The 23049-nt window shown below is 37.5% G+C and overlaps 1 protein-coding gene across 1 annotated transcript in view; it reads right to left on the bottom strand.

Annotated features, from left to right (window-relative positions):
- TEX11 (testis expressed 11) overlaps positions 1-23049 on the bottom strand; it is a 230554-nt gene that overhangs the window by 193737 nt on the left and 13768 nt on the right. Inside the window, exons 7-8 of the mRNA XM_030304808.1 lie at positions 15666-15746; positions 3604-3689 (exon numbers count right to left, since the gene is read on the bottom strand). Coding sequence (XP_030160668.1) covers positions 3604-3689; positions 15666-15746 — 167 coding nt within the window. The remainder of the gene's footprint in view (positions 1-3603; positions 3690-15665; positions 15747-23049) is intronic.

The raw sequence follows: 23049 nt of genomic DNA on the forward strand, positions 1-23049 counted from the left end.
GAGAACAAACTGAGGGTTGATGGGGGGGTGGGAGGGAGGGGAGGGTGGGTGATGGGCATTGAGGAGGGCACCTTTTGGGATGAGCACTGGGTGTTGTTTGGAAACCAATTTGACAATAAACTTCATATATTGAAAAAAAAAAGAATATGACTAAGGTTTGGGATTAAAGTACTTTTCTCCCAGGGAGAAAAAATATCTGTAAAATCTCTGCAGTAAATCAGTGTAACCACGAAGCCTTTTGAGTTAGACTTATTTGTATTTGTTTGGTTTACAGTGCTTCTTTTAGAATACTAATTAGTTAGAGTGCAATTTCTGTACACCTTTTATAAAAAGCCAAATTTAACATAATATATGTACAAATTATTAGGACTTTAAAAGATCAATACTAAATTTAAATTACAACAGGACAACTGAAATCCCCTAGATTGTGGAAGAAAGAAAGTTCTATATCTATCAATAGTCTCTTCCCATCTACTTATGCGTGTCTTCTGCTAGGAGCAGAGAGCAGAGCTCAATAGGCAAGAACTACAAAAGGGGAGGAGTTGGAGGGAGGAAATTTTTTTTTAAAGTTTATTTTTTAATAATCTCTACACCCAACATGGGGACTGAACCCACACTTCAAGATCAAGCGTCATATGCTCTTCCAACTGAGCCAGCCAGGTGGCCCCAAAAAATGCATTTTATTAAACAAAAGAACTCTTAAATATTATTTCCAAAGCTAGCATTCTGATTTCAAAGACCTCAAATTTTATATTGAAGAGAGTCCTAACTAAATTTGTCATTGAATACACTGAGGTGGGTACCTTGATTCCTATAGTAAAGTAACCTAAAGGATTCCCAAATTTCATTCATAATTACAGCAAGATTCCCTTAATCTGTGGACCTCTAATAAGGGGACATGATCAAAAGAATGTGGCAGAAAGCAGGAATAATAGCAGCTGTTCATGAACTTTTCATAGCAAAATAAAACGCAGGGAGAGACAAAAACTGAGAAAGGTCCTGAATGAGTGAGATCTGTTAACAAGAATTGAGAGACAGAAAAGAACTTTATAAATAATACTCACCACCACCCTTTATGTTCTAGGCTTCTATTTCAACAAAATTCTAATATATTATAGCAATTTTTATATCTTATTTGTGTAAAACTGTGGTTTTTCCTTTTAGACTAAATGGGTACTTTCAAATTGTATATAACCTGTACCTTAAGATATTCACTAACTTCAAAAGACTTAAGCCTGTAGAAAGCACACTCACTTTCCATTGCCTCCTTCTGGTATAAAATTTATAGAGAAGGATGCTTAATTAGCAGCTGTTTATTCCTGCTGTATCACCAACTGCTCCCAATAGTCAACACATGGATAATTAAAACACAAAGAAAAATGGCTCCAAAGATTAGCTGTGTATGATAGAAAATGTAGGTGTTTGTCTTTATGATATACTTACCTGGGAAATCAATAAGTAATCCACATTTGATATGACTGTCATAAATTTCAGAATAAACTAGTGGACTGGCCACATTAGGGTTCATTTGCTGTAAATAGCAAACATATCATCTAGAGATAGCAGCAACAGCTACCATTTACTAAGCAGTTTTCTATTTCCCAAGCAAGTTATTGAATGCTCTACAATATATATATCAACATATTTAAGTTGTGCAATAATCATAAAAAGTAGGTATCACAATATTAACAATTTCACACCAAAATCATAGATGACTCAAATTTTGACTGAGTTGATCTAATACTAGAAAAACTATCCATTGTGCTAAAATTCCTATTGTCAATAAGATTGATATATTTTTTGCCTCTTTTACAACACACTAAAATATAATTTTTCAGGGCATTTGAAAATACTTCACCAAGTTATTTTTATATCCCCAAAAGAAGAGAAAAATACAATCAGGCAGAGATTAAAATCATATATAATAACTAGCACTAGATAGAATTCAAGCTCTTCCTGTTTTCTCCAATCTCATTCTAATTACAAGAACACAAAAGACTCAAAATGCAGTGGTTCTCTATTAAATTTATCATATAGATTTTGATGAAAATATGACTGTGGGTCAAATTATATTCCTAAAAATATAGCCAATAAATATACAGTAAAAATCTGATAGAGGCGCCTGGGTGGCTCAGTCAGTTAAGCATCAGATTTCAGCTCAGGTCATGATCCGTTTGTGGATTCAAGATGCGTCAGGCTCCCCCTTCTGTCCTTCCCCCACTCACCCTCCCTCTCTCTCTCTCTCTCGGTCTCTCAAAAATAAAAAACATTAAAATAAATTAAACCTGTTATAAAACCCATGCTAAACTAGTCAGCTCCTTTGGTTATAATTGAAATAATTCAATTTATTAAAATGTGATTATATAATTATAAAGTGATTTCCACTTGTGTGAAACATTCTAAATTGAGACAAGTATATCTCTTATGACTGTATAAGCCTGTTCTGCGAGGCATGGTTCTTTATAGACTTTGATAACTCTTCACACTTTAAAAAGTCTTTTACATAAAAAGTTATTTGCATAAATATTTTGTTAGAGATATATACACCTGTGATTGCTATAATCTTAAAGTCCATATATGTATTATTTTGTTAATGGTAAATGTAATTTTCACCATAGTCAAACTAACCCTGAAAATATCTCCAAATAACCAGAACTAACCCTATACTGAGAATGGAGAAACATTCAGTGAATTGATTTGATGTATTTCACTCCATAATCTTTTGATGTCCAAAGCACCTTATGTGACATCTCCAGAAAAATTCATTTTTCACACAAATTCATTTAACTAGCAATTATTAAGTATCTACTATGTGTCAGAACCTGTGCTGTGCCTAGGTATTTGGACAAAGACAGAGTTCTTGTATACAGTTGTTATATTTTTACACTATTCCCTTAATATTTTCAGATTCAACACAACAGTATAAATATTAGTATAATACTGATCATATAGTAAGTGCTAAATATATACTTATTTCAATGATATTAAAATACCAAAATTCACTTAAGACTAACAATTTTAGGGGCACCTGGGTGGCTCAGTCGGTTAAGCGTCCGACTTCGGCTCAGGTCATGATCTCACAGTTCGGGAGTTCGAGCCCCATGTTGGGCTCTGTGCTGACAGCTCCGGCCTGGAGCCTGCTTCAGATTCTGTGTTTCCCTCTCTCTCTGCTCCTCCCCTGCTGACACTCTGTCTCTCTCTCAAAAATAAACAAAGATTAAAAAAAATTTTTTTTAATTCATGTCTTTAAAAAAAAAAAGACTAACAATTTTAGCCGATCCTGATCCTATTCTCACCCATCTACCTTACACTCTGGGGTTGGCAGACAGCAATATGTACCAAAACAAAATTTTTTTTTTAATTCCATGTTCTTGATGGTGATATAAAGGAGGTATTAAAGAAGAACATACACTTCTGTTATATCAATAATAGAATACATTTTCCTATCAACTGGCAACATGTAAGAATAAACAACACATGTTAAAGGAATAAATAAATTTAGCATGTTGGCTTTTGACGTCAGAGAATGTTTAAACTGACAAAGTACCATATAGTAGTATTAACTGAACTGTATGATATCCCTAAATTTTTTATTTATATTACCTAAGCCAGAAAGAACTTTCTTCATATTTATTCTGCTTGTAGGCTTCTATTCCAAAGTTGTAACAGAGAATATGAAGATATCCAGTCTGCAATAATAAAAAAAAAGTCAGATTCATGATTACTTTTAAAGTATTCTGTGCATCAAAATAACCCAATCTTCCTTATCAAAACCTCCAAAATTATGTAAAGAGGAGTTACAAAATATTCATGTTGAGGCATTAGTTATATATGGAAAATACAATACATTACTATTAGAACTTGAAAGGTACTTTGTAACAGGAAATGGGAAACCTAATCATTGCCTAGCAAAACAACAACCTCCTCTGCAGGTTGCCAAATCCAGTAAGAGGCATTATTAGGTCAACAAGTATAGTCAAAAGAAAAAAAAATCACCATGAAAAGGGATTTTTTTTAGAGCAAGACAACTTTTTTTTTTTAATATGAAATTTATTGACAAATTGGTTTCCATACAACACCCAGTGCTCATCCCAAAAGGTGCCCTCCTCAATACCCATCACCCACCCTCCCCTCCCTCCCACCCCCCATCAACCCTCAGTTTGTTCTCAGTTTTTAACAGTCTCTTATGCTTTGGCTCTCTCCCACTCTAACCTCTTTTTTTTTTTTTTTCCTTCCCCTCCCCCATGGGTTCCTGTTAAGTTTCTCAGGATCCACATAAGAGTGAAACCATATGGTATCTGTCTTTCTCTGTATGGCTTATTTCACTTAGCATTACACTCTCCAGTTCCATCCACGTTGCTACAAAAGGCCATATTTCATTTTTTCTCATTGCCACGTAGTATTCCATTGTGTATATATACCACAATTTCTTTATCCATTCATCAGTTGATGGACACTTAGGCTCTTTCCATAATTTGGCTATTGTTGAGAGTGCTGCTATGAACATTGGGGTACAAGTGCTCCTATGCATCAGTACTCCTGTATCCCTTGGATAAATTCCTAGCAGTGCTATTGCTGGATCATAGGGTAGGTCTATTTTTAATTTTCTGAGGAACCTCCACACTGCTTTCCAGAGCGGCTGCACCAATTTGCATTCCCACCAACAGTGCAAGAGGGTTCCCGTTTCTCCACATCCTCTCCAGCATCTATAGTCTCCTGATTTGTTCATTTTGGCCACTCTGACTGGCGTGAGGTGATACCTGAGTGTGGTTTTGATTTGTATTTCCCTGATAAGGAGCGACGCTGAACATCTTTTCATGTGCCTGTTGGCCATCTGGATGTCTTCTTTAGAGAAGTGTCTATTCATGTTTTCTGCCCATTTCTTCACTGGGTTATTTGTTTTTCGGGTGTGGAGTTTGGTGAGCTCTTTATAGATTTTAGATACTAGCCCTTTGTCCCATATGTCATTTGCAAATATCTTTTCCCATTCCGTTGGTTGCCTTTTAGTTTTGTTGGTTGTTTCCTTTGCTGTGCAGAAGCTTTTTATCTTCATAAGGTCCCAGTAATTCACTTTTGCTTTTAATTCCCTTGCCTTTGGGGATGTGTCGAGTAAGAGATTGCTACGGCTGAGGTCAGAGAGGTCTTTTCCTGCTTTCTCCTCTAAGGTTCTGATGGTTTCCTGTCTCACATTTAGGTCCTTTATCCATTTTGAGTTTATTTTTGTGAATGGTGTGAGAAAGTGGTCTAGTTTCAACCTTCTGCATGTTGCTGTCCAGTTCTCCCAGCACCATTTGTTAAAGAGGCTGTCTTTTTTCCATTGGATGTTCTTTCCTGCTTTGTCAAAGATGAGTTGGCCATACGTTTGTGGGTCTAGTTCTGGGGTTTCTATTCTATTCCATTGGTCTGTGTGTCTGTTTTTGTGCCAAGGAGCAAGACAACTTTTAAAAAATTCTAAAGTTTTGGGGTGCCTGGATGGCTCAGTTCATTCAGCACTCAACTCTGGCTCAGGTCGCGAATCTCACAGTTTGTGAGTTCAAGCCTGACATGGGGGTCTGTGCTGATAGAGTGGAGCCTGCTTTGGATTCTCTCTCTCTCTCTCTCTCTCTCTCTGCCCTTCCCCTGCCCTCTCTTACTAGCTCTCTCTCAAAAATAAATTTTAAAAAATTCTAAAGTTTTGAAATGCATCCAACACAAGTCATAGGACTTATTTAATTTACAAATAGCTTAATGAACCTTCTTTAACAACAAAAATATTCATTTTTTTAATGTTTATTTTTGAGAGAGAGAAAGAGACAGAGTGAGAGCAGAGGAGGGGCAAAGAGAGAGGGAGACACAGAATCCGAAGCAGGCTCCAGGCTCCAACCTGTCAGTCAGCCCCGACATGGTGCTCAAACCCACAAATCGTGAGGTCATGACCTGAGCTGAAGTTGGAGGTATAACCGACTGAGCCACCCAGGCACCCCCACAACAAAAATATTCTTTACATAAATTACCACTAAGATAAAAGTAGAAATGAGTATGTGAATGGTGCCATTGGAAAATACTTTTTATGGATTATCAGCATCTTTGTGCCTGCATCAATGCCATATCGTACATAAGTTTCATCTGTCAAAATACTAGGAAATAGAATAAGAGAAAAAAAATTTATCCAACTATCCCTTCAATATTTATAGACACCATCTATCCAAAATCTGATATACCCATATAATGGAATCCTTTATGAGTTTTACCTGAGACTACAGAAGCAGACCTTCAATTACGAATCCAAGATCTGAGGCAAGTTATTCATAAGTAATGTGTAAAGACCTGTTCTTCCTTCAAAAAAGTTTCCTTTTGAATTACAGTACATTCACAAAGAAATTCAATATGCATGCCTGAGCACTTCAGACCTACTGTATATTTGAATCTAAAATAAAGAACAGTCTTGGTAATGTGGGTCTGGCAAGAATCCAGAAGTACTTAAATGCATTCTTGACACTTCAGCAGAAAAAGCTTAACCCATTACATGCCCCAGATCCCACAGGTTCACACACCAATTATACAGCTATATTGGTATAATGCAGCTCACATCCACTTACTACAGAGAAGCCTGCAACTAACTTGTACAGGAGAAAATGGAAAATAAAACTTTCTATGAACATCTAATTGTACTGAGTCTTCATTCAGTTTCCTTAGTATTTGTCTCAGCCCTCACAATACCTTCAAGTATACTAACGTTAAATGTTACTTGCTAGGAACAAAAAAAAAGAATAGAAAATAATAAACTTACAACAACAAAGCTACAAAATACTAAAATATCTTTCAAGAGACTCACAGCTTATTTTCAATGTAATGACAAAAAAAATCTTTTTAACTACCAATACTGCTCCATGCACTCATTTATACATTCAATAATAAATATTTACTAAGCATCTCCTATCTATCAGGCACTATTTTAGTCATTACAGATAGATCAGCAAACAAAACAGACAAAATGGGGTATGAAGTACTAAAATTCATAAAAATAGGTCTTTAACAAATATGTTCCGCTAGCCCCTGGGAAGATGGCAGCATAGGAGGACGCTGGGCTCACCGCGTCCTTCTGATCACTCAGATTCCACCTACACCTGCCTAAAGAACCCAGAAAACCGCCAGAAGACTAGCAGAACGGAGTCTCCGGAGCCAAGGGCACACGAGAGGCCCACAGAAGAGGGTTGGAAGGGCGGAGAGACAGGTGCCTGCTACAAGGACTGGCGGGAGGGAGCCAGGGGGGAGGGGCAGCCCACCGGGAAAGCAGAGTCCCTGAGTCTGGCTTGCAAAAGCGGAGGGGCCAGACGGAGTGTGTTCTGAACAGCAAGCGGGACTTAACATCTGGAAGGTTATAAGTTAACATCTCTGCTCGGAGAGCAGGAAGGCTAGAGGACAACAGGAGGGAGAGTTGTTGAGCCCATGACGACAGAGCTCAGCTTGGTGGGGAACAAAGGCGCTCGCCAGAGCCATCTCCCTCGCCCATCCCCCAGCCAAAATCCCAAAGAAAACCAGTTCCTGCCAGGGAACTTCCTTGCACCAGACAAACACCCAACGCTGTGCTTCTGCGGATCCATCCCTCCAGCGGCGAGTCTGACTCCCTCCCAGTGCCGCAGGGTCCCTCCCGAAGCGGATCTCCGAAGGATAAGCAGATAAGCGAGCTGAGACTGCCCCTCCAGCCCCTGTGCACCTTGCAGATCCACCCCGGCTAACACTCCAGATCCCCAACACCACAAGCCTGGCAGTGTGCAAGTAGCCCATCACCACTAAACCAGACCTACAAGAGATCCTAAGGGGGATCCTGTGAGACAAAGTACCAGAGACATCACTACAACCATGAAACCTACAGACATCACAATGACTCTAAACCCATATCTTTCTATAATAACACTGAATGTAAATGGACTAAATGCTCCAGCCAAAGACATAGGGTTTCAGAATGGATAAAAAAACAAGACCTATCTATTTGCTCTCTACAAGAGACTCATTTTAGACCTGAGTTCACCTTCAGATGGAAAGTGAGAGGATGGAGAACTATTTATCATGCTACTGGAAGTCAAAAGAAAGCTGGAGTAGACATACTTATATCAGACAAACTGGACTTTAAATTAAAGGCTGTAACAAGAGATGAAGAAGGGCATTATATAATAATTACAGGGTCTATCCATCAGGAAGAGCTAACAATTAATAATGTCTATGCGCCGAATACGGGAGCCCCCAGATATATAAAACAACTACTCACAAACATAAGCAACCTTATTGATAAGAATGTGGTAATTGCAGGGGACTTTAATATTCCACTTACAACAATGGATAGATCATCTAGACACACAGTCAATAAAGAAACAAGGGCCCTGAATGATACATTGGATCAGATGGACTTGACAGATATATTTAGAACTCTGCATCCCAAAGCAACAGAATATACTTTTCTTCTCGAGTGCACATGGAATATTCTCCAAGATAGATCACATACTGGGTCACCAAACAGCCCTTCATAAGTATACAGGAATTGAGATCATACCATGCATACTTTCAGACCTCAATGCTCTGAAGCTTGAAATCAACCACAGGAAAAAGTCTGGAAAACCTCCAAAAGCATGGAGGTTAAAGAACACCCTACTAAAGAATGAATGGGTCAACCAGGCAAGTAGAGAAGAAATTAAAAAATATATGGAAACAAATGAAGATGAAAAGAAAACAATCCAAACGCTTTGGGATACAGCGAAGGCAGTCCTGAGAGGAAAATACATTGCAATCCAGGCCTATCTCAAGAAACAAGAAAAATTCCAAATACAAAATCTAACAGCACACCTAAAGGAAATAGAAGCAGAACAGCAAAGACAGCCCAAACCCAGCAGAAGAAGAGAAATAATAAAGACCAGAGCAGAAATAAACAATATAGAATCTAAAAATACTGTAGAGCAGATCAATGAAACCAAGAGTTGGTTTTTTGAAAATATAAACAAAATTGATAAACCTCTTCTCTTTTTGAGAACAAAAAGAAAAGGGAGAGGACCCAAATAGATAAAATCAAGAATGAAAATGGAATTATTACAACCAATCCCTCAGAGATAAAAGCAATTATCAGGGAATACTATGAAAAATTATATGCCAACAAACTGGACAACCTGGAAGAAATGGACAGATTCCTAAACACCCACACACTTCCAAAACTCAATCAGGAGGAAATAGAAAGCTTGAACAGACCCATAACCAGCGAAGAAATTGAATCGGTCATCAAAAATCTCCCAACAAATAAGAGTCCAGGACCAGATGGCTTCCCAGGGGAGTTCTACCAGACGTTTAAAGCAGAGATAATACCTATCCTTCTCAAACTATTCCAAAAATTAGAAAGGGAAGGAAAACTTCCAGACTCATTGTATGAAGCCAGTATTACTTTGATTCCTAAACCAGACAGAGACCCAGTAAAAAAAGAGAACTACAAGCCAATATCCCTGATGAATATGGAGGCAAAAATTCTCAATAAGATACTAGCAAATCGAATTCAACAGCATATAAAAAGAATTATTCACCAGGATAAAGTGGGATTCATTCCTGGGATGCGGGGCTGGTTCAACATTCACAAATCAATCAACATGATACATCACATTAATAAAAGAAAAGATAAGAACCATATGATCCTGTCAATCCATGCAGAAAAGGCCTTTGACAAAATTCAGCAACCTTTCTTAATAAAAACTCTCGAGAAAGTCGGGAAAGAAGGAACATACTTAAACATCATAAAAGCCATTTATGAAAAGCCCACAGCTAATATCATCCTCAATGGGGAAAAACTGAGAGCTTTCTCCCTGAGATCACGAACACGACATGGATGTCTACTCTCACCACTGTTGTTTAACATAGTGTTGGAAGTTCTAGCATCAGCAATCAGACAACAAAAGGAAATCAAAGGCATCAAAATTGGCAAAGAAGAAGTTAAGCTTTCACTTTTTGCAGATGACATGATATTATACATGGAAAATCCGATAGACTCCACCAAAAGTCTGCTAGAACTGATACATGAATTTAGCAAAGTTGCAGGATACAACATCAATGTACAGAAATCAGTTGCATTCTTATACACTAATAATGAAGCAACAGAAAGACAAATAAAGAAACTGATCCCATTCACAATTGCACCAAGAAGCATAAAATACCTAGGGATAAATCTAACCAAAGATGTAAAAGATCTGTAGGCTGAAAACTATAGAAAGCTTATGAAGGTAATTGAAGAAGATATAAAGAAGTGGAAAAACATTCCGTGCTCATGGACTAGAAGAATAAATATTGTCAAAATGTCAATACTACCCAAAGCTATCTACACATTCAATTCAATCCCAATCAAAATTGCACCAGCATTCTTCTCAAAGCTAGAACAAGCAATCCTAAAATTCATATGGAACCACAAAAGGCCCCAAATAGCCAAAGTAATCTTGAAGAAGAAGACCAAAGCAGGAGGCGTCACAATCCCAGACTTTAGCCTCTACTACAAAGCTGTAATCATCAAGACAGCATGGTATTGGCACAAGAACAGACACATAGACCAATGGAATAGAATAGAAACCCCAGAACTAGACCCACAAAAGTATGGCCAACTCATCTTTGACAAAGCAGGAAAGGACATCCAATGGAAAAAAGACAGTCTCGTTAACAAATGGTGCTGGCAGAACTGGACAGCAACATGCAGAAGGATGAAACTAGACCACTTTCTCACACCATTCACAAAAATAAACTCAAAATGGATAAAGGACCTGAAGGTGAGACAGGAAACCATCAAAACCCTAGAGGAGAAAGCAGGAAAAGACCTCTCTGACCTCAGTCGTAGCAATTTCTTACTTGACACATGCCTTCCCAAAGGCAAGGGAATTAAAAGCAAAAATGAACTACTGGGACCTCATGAAGATAAAAAGCTTCAGCACAGCAAAGGAAACAACCAACAAAACTAAAAGGCAACCAATGGAATGGGGAAAGATATTTGCAAATGACATATGGGACAAAGGGCTAGTATCCAAAATCTATAAAGAGCTCACCAAACTCCACACCCGAAAAACAAATAATCCAGTGAAGAAATGGGCAGAAAACATGAATAGACACTTTTCTAAAGAAGATATCCGGATGGCCAACAGGCACATGAAAAGATGCTCAACGTCGCTCCTCATCAGCGAAATACAAATCAAAACCACACTCAGGTATCACCTCACGCCAGTCAGAGTGGCCAAAATGAACAAATCAGGAGACTATAGATGCTGGAGAGGATGTGGAGAAACGGAAACCCTCTTGCACTGTTGGTGGGAATGCAAACTGGTGCAGCCACTCAGGAAAACAGTGGCTTTATTAAATATTAAATATTAATATTAATTAAATATTAAATATTAAAAATAGATCTACCCTCTGACCCAGCAGTAGCACTGCTGGGAATTTACTTAAGGGATACGGGAGTGCTGATGCATAGGGGCACTTGTACCCCAATGTTTATAGCAGCACTCTCAACAATAGCCAAATTATGGAAAGAGCCTAAATGTCTATCAACTGATGAATGGATAAAGAAATTGTGGTTTATATACACAATGGAGTACTACGTGGCAATGAGAAAGAATGAAATATGGCCCTTTGTAGCATAGGCCATATGCTAGTTTGGATGGAACTGGAGACTGTGATGCTAAGTGAAATAAGCCATACTGAGAAAGACGATACCATATGGTTTCACTCTTATGTGGATCCTGAGAAACTTAACAGAAACCCATGGGGGAGGGGAAGGAGAAAAAAAAAGAGGTTAGAGTGGGAGAGAGCCAAAGCATAAGAGACTGTTAAAAACTGAGAACAAACTGAGGGTTGATGGGGGGTGGGAGGGAGGGGAGGGTGGGTGATGGGTATTGAGGAGGGCACCTTTTGGGATGAGCACTGGGTGTTGTATGGAAACCAATTTGACAATAAATTTCATATATTGAAAAAAATAAAAATAAAAAAAATATGTTCCCAGCCTTTTATGGAGTATTAACCTTTCATTTTGCAAGCAATACACATGGCAAAAAAAAAAAAATACAAAGAAGGTAGAGATCTGTAAGTCTGTTGTATATTGGTCATACAGAAAGGGACTTATGCAAGATTCAGGACCCATGGGATCTCTAGAACCTCCAGCCACTGTTATATCTACCAGCCCAGAAATGATAGCTCCAACTGAATATCTACTTTACAATGCCAACATGAGATTTTATGGATGATTTTTAAAACTCTATTAGATACTGCTGCTACAAATGAATTTGATCACTAACTTTTCAGTTCAATCAGAGGTTTTGTATTTTTAATTAACCAGATAAGTTAATCTTCTACATATTACTTTATATATTAGGATTTTAACTCAGAAAAGAACAAACCTCCTATTATTTTTCCAGTCCCAAGTTCCAAGCTATTTTCTTTGTGATTCTGTTATGTTTTATACATTTATAGATCATGTATTTTTTAATTTTGTTCAATTATAACAGTGTAGCAATAATTGAATGATAATTGCCTGGCTTTCTTCCTTAATGGCTTTAAGACATTTACCTTCCAATCCCTCCCTGACTTAGCTTTCTTTAATCCTCAGATAGCTCAATAATAACCAACAATAGGTCATTAGTTACTTCTCTTGTACCCTAAGACACAATTTTCCAAACACTTAATTTCTCTGCTGAACCAATACAGAATCACCTTCTGCCTTCATGTTAACACTTTACAGTAATTCCTAACGCAGTTTTTGCATACAGGAAGGATGTCTTAGAAAAAGAGGATTGGTTTATTTAATTCATTAATTCCTTTTAAGCGAATAACTTTATGTTAGCTCTTCTTTAACCTGTATCTGATCATTTCCTCTCATAAGATTTTCTGCTCTAGATTTTCAAGTCCCGTCTAAACCTTAAGCCCATCAAAAACACACTACATAATTTCATTGACCTTTAAAATTGTCAGTGTCCTGGGATGCCTGGGTGGCTCAGTCAGTTGAAGATCTGACTCTTGATTTCAGCTCAGGTCATGATCCCAGGGTTGTGGGATTGAGTCCCATGTAAGGTTCCATGAGCATGCAGCCTACTTGGGATTCTCTTCTCTCCTCTGCCTCTCTTCCCCACTCGTTCTCTCTCTCTCTCTCTCTCTCTCTCTCTCTCAAAATAAATAAATAAGCTTCAAAAAATTAAAACTGTTAGTGTCCTAACAATATAATTCTATCAACCACCTTCCACATAAAATACAAACTCTGAACTCTAGAATTAAAGGTCATTTACTAGTAGCCCCATCCTGACAAAGGCATAATTACTCTTGTATTATATATACTAGATCTTCTAATTCAACCCTTTCCTCTCTCTCTGCATGTGCTTTTCCCTTTATCACCTCTAACACTTTGCAAGATACCAAAAACTTTCTTTTCCTAAACACCACCTAAGAGTCTCCTTTCATATTTTCAATATACTATTCAGTGTCCGTTTACTCTCCAAAGCATATTAAAGAAAGGTCTCTGTCTTAAAGCAAATTATAATGTGAAATAGATAGCAACAGAGCCAGAGCCAAAAGAAAGAGATGGTAAAAACATTAAAATGCAAACAATCCAAGAGATTTTACAGAAAAAAGTTTTTAATTAATTAGAGTTCAGAAAAGTTGCTGGATATCAAAAGCAGCTTCATTCTTATACATCAATGACAATCAATTTAAGAATATAATATTTAAGATATCACTTATGATAGCAAATGAATATGAAATATCTTTATGCAGAAAATCACAAAACTATGTTGAGACACATTAAAGAAAATTATATAAGTTAGGATTTATCAGTCAAGGATAGGAAAACTCAGTATTATATAGATAGTGATGTTCTCCAAATTAATTTAATCAACTATTTCAATCAACATCCCAATAGTTTTTCACCAAACTTAACTGTCTCTAAAATGAATATGGAAGTCTCAAGTCTTAGAAAAGCTACAACAATGGTGAAAAAGAACAAAGTAGGACCTGTCCTATTAAGACTATACTAGGTTAGGGGTGCCTGGGTGGCTCAGTCGGTAAAGCATCAGACTTCAGCTCAGGTCATGATCTCACAGTTCGTGGGTTTGAGCCCCATGTCAGGCTCTGTGCTGACAGCTGACAGCCTGGAGCCTGCTTCAGATTCTGTGTCTCCCTCTCTCTCTGGCCCTCCCCTGCTTGCCTTCTCTCTCTCTCTCTCTCTCTCTCTCTCAAAAATAAATAAACATTAAAAAAAATTAGAGAAGACCATACTAGGTTTGGGGCACCTGGATGGCTCAGTCAGTTAAGCGTCTGACTCTTGATTTTGGCTCAGGTCATGATCCCACGATTGGTGAGTTCAAGCCCCGCATCAGGCTCTGCAGAGCCTGCTTGGGATTCTCTGTCTCTCTGCCCCTATCCCACTATCCCACTCGCACTGTTATTCTCTCTCTCTCTCTCTCTCTCTCTCTCTCAAAATAAATAAATAAATATACTTTAAAATAAAAATATTTTAAACTGATAAAAGTAACTAGGTAAATATAAAAGTATTATTGTAGTTTCAATTTATAAATCTTTTTTTCTATATGATATAAAGGGAAAATATATTTAAAAATAAGTATAAATCTATTGGGCACAAAATATATGTCATTTGTAAACACAGATGTACAGTAACAGAGTTTATGTATAGTATTAAACTAATAAGGAGCTAAGATGGCAGAGTAGTAGGAGGACCCTAGGCTTGCCTCATCCCTTGAACACAGCTAGATAAGTATAAAATCATTATGAATACCCAATAAATCAATCTGAGGACTGACAGAACAAACTGCACAACTACAGGGAGAGAAGAGGCCACATCGTGGAAGGTAGGAGATGCAGAGACATGGTTTGGAGGATAAACAGCTGCAGATGTTGCAGAGGGGATGGAGCCCTGGTCATGGACAAAAAGAAGAGACAGAGAGAGAAAGAGGACAAAGAGAGAGAGAGGTGCACAGGGGATAGCACAATCATGTAACTGGCAATATGTAAATATTTACTAAATTAAGTTCTATATTATAACAGAGTATTTGGGGGAAAGTAACACCAATCTCACAAGTAGGAACATTCACCCCAATATCCAAATATATCTTTGTTATCAATTCCCTCTGTGATAGTAGAGAATGAAGTAGACATAGTCAGTGAGAAAAGAAAAAGAACAGGATAAGAATAGGAGATGAAGTTGAAAAATTAAAACTTATCAACCCTGGATTTTTTTTCAACCCTGGAACTGTGATGAGAACTGGTCTGGGAAGTAGGCTTTATTTACCCTATCAAATTTCTCACACTTCCACAACCCAAAATAGAAAAACACTATGGCAGTGATATGACTAACTGTTGTCAACCTTGACAGCAGGGAAAAAAAACTCTTTTTTTTTTTCATTTTGTTCATCACAGAGCTTGAAATATGAAGGAAATATTATCAAAATGGTTTGACAAAAAAGGAAAGCAAAGAAATTTTAAGAAATAACCTTTTGCTTTTTTAAATCCCCTTTCTAGTAAAGAACAAAGAAAACATTTCAAAGATTAGCTAAGTAAGTGGGAAGGACTCAAATACAATCTCTAAAAGTTTGCATGAAGTAGTAATGATTCTTCCTAGAACTTGATATAGCTCATGTTCAAACTCTTGGAGAATAAATGCAGATTTCACTCACCATTTTGGGGAGCCTTATCAACATATCCTTACAGCGCAGTGAACATGAAGATGCTCTTTGAAAATCCCCTAGAGCAATTGCCTGGGAAAGTGGAAAAACATCAATAATTGGTTAAAATAAAATGACAAGCTATTTGTCTATAAGTCAATTTAACATATTTGTAACTGGAGTTAAAAAGTCTTAATTTGTTTCCTAGTCTTTTTAGCAACACTGGTTGGTCTAACTACACACAATAGCCAGCTCTAAATACAGAAAAATAAAAATAATCCTGGGTAACACGAGTTGACAGTGAATGGGAGTCATTTACTTTGTTCTAGAAATGGCAAAACTGGTGTACAATCTTATATTATATTATGATATTATGCCATGTCTAATGGATGTTTACCCAGCTTGAATAGCTCTTGCATTTATCTCCACATTAGAGGGATTTTTAATATTTTTTAATTTTTATTTATTTACTTATTTATTATTTTAGAGAGAGAATGCACATGCATGAGCATGAGCAAGGGAGAGAGGCAGAGGAAGAGAGAGAAAGACAGAGAGAGGGAGAAAGAATCCCAAGCAGGCTCTATGCTTAGTACAAGCCTAATGCAGGGCTCAATCCCACGACCCTGGGATCATGACCTCATTCCATGAAATCAAGAGTTGGGTAGGGGCGCCTGGGTGGCTCAGTCAGTTAAGTGCCAACTTTGGCTCAGGTTCTGATCTCACGGTCCAGTCCGTAAGTTTGAGCCCTGCGTTGGGCTCTGTGCTGACAGCTTGGAGCCTGGAGCCTGATTCAGATTCTGTGTCTTCCTCTCTCTCTGTTCCTTCCCCAATTGTGCTCTGTCTCTCAAAAATAAATAAACATTAAAAAAAATTTTTTTAAATAAAAAAAAAAGAGTTGGGCAGACAAGCATCCCTAGAGGGATTTTTATTTTTTTTTCCTTTTTTTATATATATATATATATATGAAATTTATTGACAAATTGGTTTCCATACAACACCCAGTGCTCATCCCAAAAGGTGCCCTCCTCAATACCCATCACCCACCCTCCCCTCCCTCCCACCCCCCATCAACCCTCAGTTTGTTCTCAGTTTTTAACAGTCTCTTATGCTTTGGCTCCTAGAGGGATTTTTAAATGTTAAATAGGTGCTTTTTGTCCTAAAACAGGCTCCTAATAACCTCACAGTCTGAACTGCTGTAAATATCTCTCTCTCCCTCTCTCTCTGCCTCTCCCTGGTTCACATGCACATGTGTTCTCTCAAAATAAATAAATAAACATTAAATAATAATTAAAAATTAAAAAATAAAATGAAGAGCAAAGTTGCAGGGCTCATACTTCCCAATTTCAAAACTTACCACAAGGCAACAGTAATCGAGATTGGTAGTGACAAGGGACGTATAAGTCAATGGAATAAAACAGAGTCCAGATATAAATCCTTACATTTAAGATCAAATGACTTTTTATAAGAGTGCAAAGACAATTCAATGAGCAAAAATTGTCTTTTAAAAACAGTGATGCTGGCACTGGATACCCAATGAATGAAGTAGGATAACTACCTCACACCATATGAAAAACTGACTAAAAATGGATCATGGATTCAAATATAAAAGCTAAAAACTATAAAATTCTTAGATTAAAATACAGGAGCATTAAATCTTCATGACCTCATGTTAGGTGATGATTTCTTAAATATGAAAACTAAGGCTCAAGCAACAAAAACAAAAAATTAATAGATGTAAATTCTCCCCAAATTGATATACAGACTTCACACAACTCCCATCATAATTCCAGAAAAAGATTTTTTGGTAAATGTAGACAATATTTTTGTGAATGTAGATAATATTATTCTAAAATTCATGTGTAGGCAAAAACCTCTTTGATCTTGGCCGCAGCAACTTCTTACTGAACACGTCTCCGGAGGCAAGGGAAACAAAAGCAAAAATGAACTACTGGGACCTCATCAAAATAAAAAGCTTCTGCACAGCAAAGGAAACAATCAGCAAAACTAAAAGGCAACCGACAGAATGGGAGAAGGTATTTGCAAATGACATATCAAATAAAGGGTTAGTATCCAAAATCTACAAAGAACTTATCAAACTCAACACCCAAAAAAACAAATAATCCAGTCAAGAAATGGGAAAAAGACATGAATAGACACTTCTCAAAAGAAGACATCCAGATGGCCAACTGACACATGAAAAAGTGCTCAACATCAATTATCATCAGGGAAATACAAATCAAAACCACAATGAGATACCACCTTACACCTGTCAGAATGGCTAACATTAACAACTCAGGCAACAACAGATGTTGGCAAGGATGCGGAAAAAGAGCATCTCTTTTGCATTGGTGGTGGGAATGCAAGCTGGTGCAGCCACTCTGGAAAACAGTATGGAGGTTCCTCAAAAAACTAAAAATAGGGGCGCCTGGGTGGCGCAGTCGGTTAAGCGTCCGACTTCAGCCAGGTCACGATCTCGCGGTCCGTGAGTTCGAGCCCCGCGTCGGGCTCTGGGCTGATGGCTCAGAGCCTGGAGCCTGTTTCCGATTCTGTGTCTCCCTCTCTCTCTGCCCCTCCCCCATTCATGCTCTGTCTCTCGCTGTCCCAAAAATAAATAAAAAAACGTTGAAAAAAAAAATTAAAAAAAAAAACTAAAAATAGAACTACCCTACGACCCAGCAATGGCACTACTAGGCATTTATCCAAGGGATATAGGTATACTGTTTCGAAGGGACACATGCACCCCCGTGTTTATAGCAGCACTATCAACAATAGCCAAAGTATGGAAAGAGCCCAAATGTCCATCGATGGATGAATGGATAAGGAAGATGTGGTATATATATATGGAGTATTATTCAGCAATCAAAAAGAATGAAATCTTGCCATCTGCAACTACATGGATGGAACTGGAGGGTACTATGCTAAGTGAAATTAGTCAGAGAAAGACAAAAATCATATGACTTCACTCATATGAGGACTTTAAGAGACAAAACAGATGAACATAAGGCAAGGGAAACAAAAATAATATAAAAACAGGGAGGGGAACAAAACAGAAGAGTCTCATAATATGGAGAATAAACCGAGGGTTACGGAAGGGGTTGTGGGAGTGGGGATGGGATAAATGGGTAAGGGGCACTAAGGAACATACTCCTAAAATCATTGTTGCACTATATGCTAACTAATTTGGATGTAAATTTAAAAAAATTTAATTTAATTTAAAAAAAACTTTGTATAGATATTTTAATGGCTGAAATATCCTTCAAATATAGATGTGCTATAATTACTTGTGATAGTAATTTCACTTTGTAAAATGCTTACATTTTTGGCCCATTATAAATAAAAAAATGATGAATACAAAAAAATAATAAAAAAATAAAATTTATGTGTAAAGGCAAAGGAATTAGACTAGAATTAAACAATTCTGATAAACAATAAAATTGAAAGAATCTCCATACTAAACTTTAAAACTTGATAGCCACAATAATCAAAACTATTTGGTATTGAAAGAATAGATCCATAGATTTAAACGAGATCCCAGAAATAGATACACCCAGATAAATAAGTGTGGTGAATTGATATTTAACAAATGTGCAAAGAAATTCAGTAGTGGAAGGATAGTCTTTTCAAATAATGGTACTGGAGCAATTAGATATCCATAAACAATGACAACAAAAAGAGTTAATCTAAGCCTCACTCCTTATAAAAAAAAAAGTAACTCAAAATCAATCATAGATTTAAATGGAAAAGGTAAAGCTATAGAACTTTTTTTAAGGTGGTTTTTCTATTTTTTTAAAGTTTATTTATTTCGAGAGAGAGAGAGAGAGAGAGAGCACGGGAGGGGCAGACAGAGAGGGAGAGAAAGAGAGAAAATCCCAAGCAGGATCTGCACTGGCAACACAGAGCCTGACGTGAGGCTGGAACCCACAAACTGTGAGATCATGACCTAAGCCAAAACCAAGAGTCAGACACTTAACCAACTGAGTCACCCAGGTGCCCCAAAGCTATAGACTTTTAGAAAAAAACAGAGGAGAAAATCTTTCAGATCTAGAGCTTGGTGAAGCCTTTTGAGACAGAATACCAGAAGCACAATCCATTGTAAAAAATCAACTAAACTTTATCAAAATTAAATACTTTTGCTCTGCAACCCTATTAAAAGGATGAAAAGACAAGCTGCAGACTAGAAAATATTTATAAATACATATACAACAAAGGACTCAAATGTAGAATATATAATTCTCAAAATTCAACAATAAAAAAAATCAAATAATCCAATTAGAAAATGGATAAGAAGCACGAACCTACATTTCACTTAAGAGAATATACAGAGAGCAAATAGGTACACGAAAAAATATTCAACATTAGTCATTAGGGAACTACAAATTAAACCATGATGAAATATCACTAGACATCTAATGGAATAAGTAATATAATTAGTCACAATACCAAATGCTGGCAAGGATGCAGAAAATGGGATCTTCCATATATTGCTCATGGGTTTAAAATGGCACAGCCATTCAGGGCACCTGAGTGGCTCAGTCAGTTGAGCGACCGACCTCTGCTCAGGTCAGAATCTTGCGGTTCGTTGAGTCCTGCGTTGGACTCTGCTGACAGCTTAGAGCATGCAGCCTGCTTCAGATCCTCTGTCTTCCTTTCTTGCTGCCCCTCTCCCCCACTTTCATGCTCTCTCTCTCTCTCTCTCTCTCTCTCAAAAATAAACAAACATTTAAAAAAAAAATAAATAAAATAAAATAAAATAAAATAAAATAAAATGGCACAGCCACTCTAGAAAATAGTTTGGTCCTTTCTTAAAAAACAAACTAATAAACATACACTAACAATTCAACCGAGCAATTGCAATGCTGGGCATTCATCCCATAGAATTGAAAATTTACATCCACATACAAACCTCTACACAAATGTTCTAACCGACTTTACTTGTAATAGCCAAAAACTGGAGAAACCCAAATGCCTTCCATACTGAATGGCTAGACAAACTGTGGTACATCCATACCATAGAATACTACTTACAAATAAAGAACAAAACTTTTTTTAATGTTTATTTATTTTTGAGGGAGAGAGAGAGATAGAGTGTGAATAGGGGAGGGGCATAGAGAGAGGAAGACAATTCGAAGCAGGTTCCAGGCTTTGAACTGTCAGCACAGAGCCCAATGTGGGGCTTGAACTCATGAGCCACAAGATCATGACCTGAGCTGATGTTGGACACTTAACCAACTGAGCCACTCAAGTACCCCTAAAGAACAAACTATTGATACATAAAACTTGGATGGATGTCAAATAAATCATGCTAACTTTTAAAAGAGCAATATCAAAAGGTTACATACTAAATGATTCTATTTATATAATCACAAGTGACAAAATTTTAGAATATTAATATTCTATGATATTAATATAGAGAATTAGCTACTGGGAGAGAGAATATTAGCTGATGGGATTTGGGAATGGGGGAATGGACATGGTATAACTACAAAGAGGAAGCACAAGGGATCTTTGTGGTGATGGAATTGTTCTAGATCTTGATTGTGTTGGTGGTGGTTATATGAATCTATCCATGGGATAAAACTGTATAGAACTACAGACACACATAGAAGTTTATCATGTAACACTGGTGAAATACGAATATGGCCTATGGATTGTAATAATGTCAATTTCCTGGTTTTATAATGCACTATATTTACATAAGACATTACCACTGAGGAAAACTGGGTGAAAGGTACACCAGAACTCTCCTTACTGTTTTTGCAACTTCCTATGAATCTAAAATTATTTCAAAGTAAAAAAAAATTTAGGGGTGCCTGGGTGGTTCAGTCAGTTTAAGCATCCAACTCTTGATTTCAGCTGAGGTCATGATCTCACAGTTGGTGAGTTCAAGCCCCACAATCAGGCTCTGTGCTGACAGCATGGAGGCTGCTTGGGATTCTCTCTCTCCCTCTCTCTCTGCCCCTCCACTGCTCACTCTCTCTCTCTCAAAATAAATAAAAAAAATTTTTAAAAAGAAAGGTCTTTTAAGAAAAAAATTTTTTAATCACATTAGTTAATATCATCAATTTCATCAGAAAAGTTTAAGTATCTGGAAGCTGTCAAATTCATGATGGAGGTAGAAGTTTTCCAAAATTCTAACTTTTACTTAAAAGCTTAAATTTTATCCCCATCAACAAGTACTGTCGGTTGCTTTCCTTGAAGTCACATTCTCACTTTATTCATTTTAATGACAATATATGCTGGAGCGCCTGGGTGGCTCAGTTGGTTAAGCGTCTGACTTCGGCTCAGATCATGATCTCACGGTTTGTGAGTTCGAGCCCTGTGTCAGGCTCTGTGCTGACAACTTGCTCAGAGCCTGGAGCCTGCTCTGGATTCTATCTCCCTTTCTCTCTGCCCCTGCCCCGCTCACACTCTGTCTCTTTCTCTCTCAAAAATAAACATTAAAAAAATTTTTTAATGAAAATTTATACCAAATACCCAAATCTGAATGAACACAATTTATCTATCAGTCACTCTTTCCAGTAAAAACAGTGATATGTGGAAACAGAAGTAGCTAATTCAGCTCACCCGAAGCAGGGCTCATGCTCACCCAAAGTGGGGCTTGTGCTCACCTGAAGGAGGGCTCGAGCTCACCCCCGATGTGGGACTCGAACTCACAAAGTCAGATGCTTAATGACTGAGCCACCCAGGTGCCCAAGAGAGAGAATCTCAAGCAGGTTCCATGCCCAGCTGGAGCCCAACACAGGGCTTAATCCCACAATGCTGGGATCACGAACTGAGTCGAAATCAAGAGTCAGACACTCAACTGACTGAGACATCCAGGCACCCCATTACTACTTTTTTAACTAGTAGAGAGAGACAGTAGACCACAGCCCTTGGTATAATAGAGAAACTGGGCTTTCCACTTGCTTTGCATTGTCAGGGTACCCTCCATCAGTTTTTATGGATAAACTCATGTTTCCTATAACCATGTGACCCTGCCAGAGTCTACAAGTGGTCTTACCCTAGTAAAGGGGGGAAGGGAACAGAAGCAAAACAGACATATAGATCAATGAAAAGTAATCAAGAGTCCAGAAATAAACCCTCACATTTACGATCAATTGATTTTTGACAAGGGTGCCAAGATCATTCAATAGGGAAAGAATAGTCTTTTCAACAAATGGGGCTGGGACAACTGGATGATTTCACTCATATGTGGAATTTAAGAAACAAAACAGATGAACATATGAAAAGGGGAAAAAAAGAGAGGGAAACAAACCATAAAAGACTCTTTATGATAGAAAACAAACTGAGGATTGATGGAAGGTAGTATGTGGGGTATGGGCTAAATGTGTGATGGGTATTAAGGAGGACACTTATTGTGTTGAGCATTGGGTGTTACATATAAGCAATGAATCAC

This window comes from Lynx canadensis, chromosome X (genome assembly GCF_007474595.2).
Source record: "Lynx canadensis isolate LIC74 chromosome X, mLynCan4.pri.v2, whole genome shotgun sequence".
Taxonomy (NCBI): Eukaryota; Metazoa; Chordata; class Mammalia; order Carnivora; family Felidae; genus Lynx; species Lynx canadensis.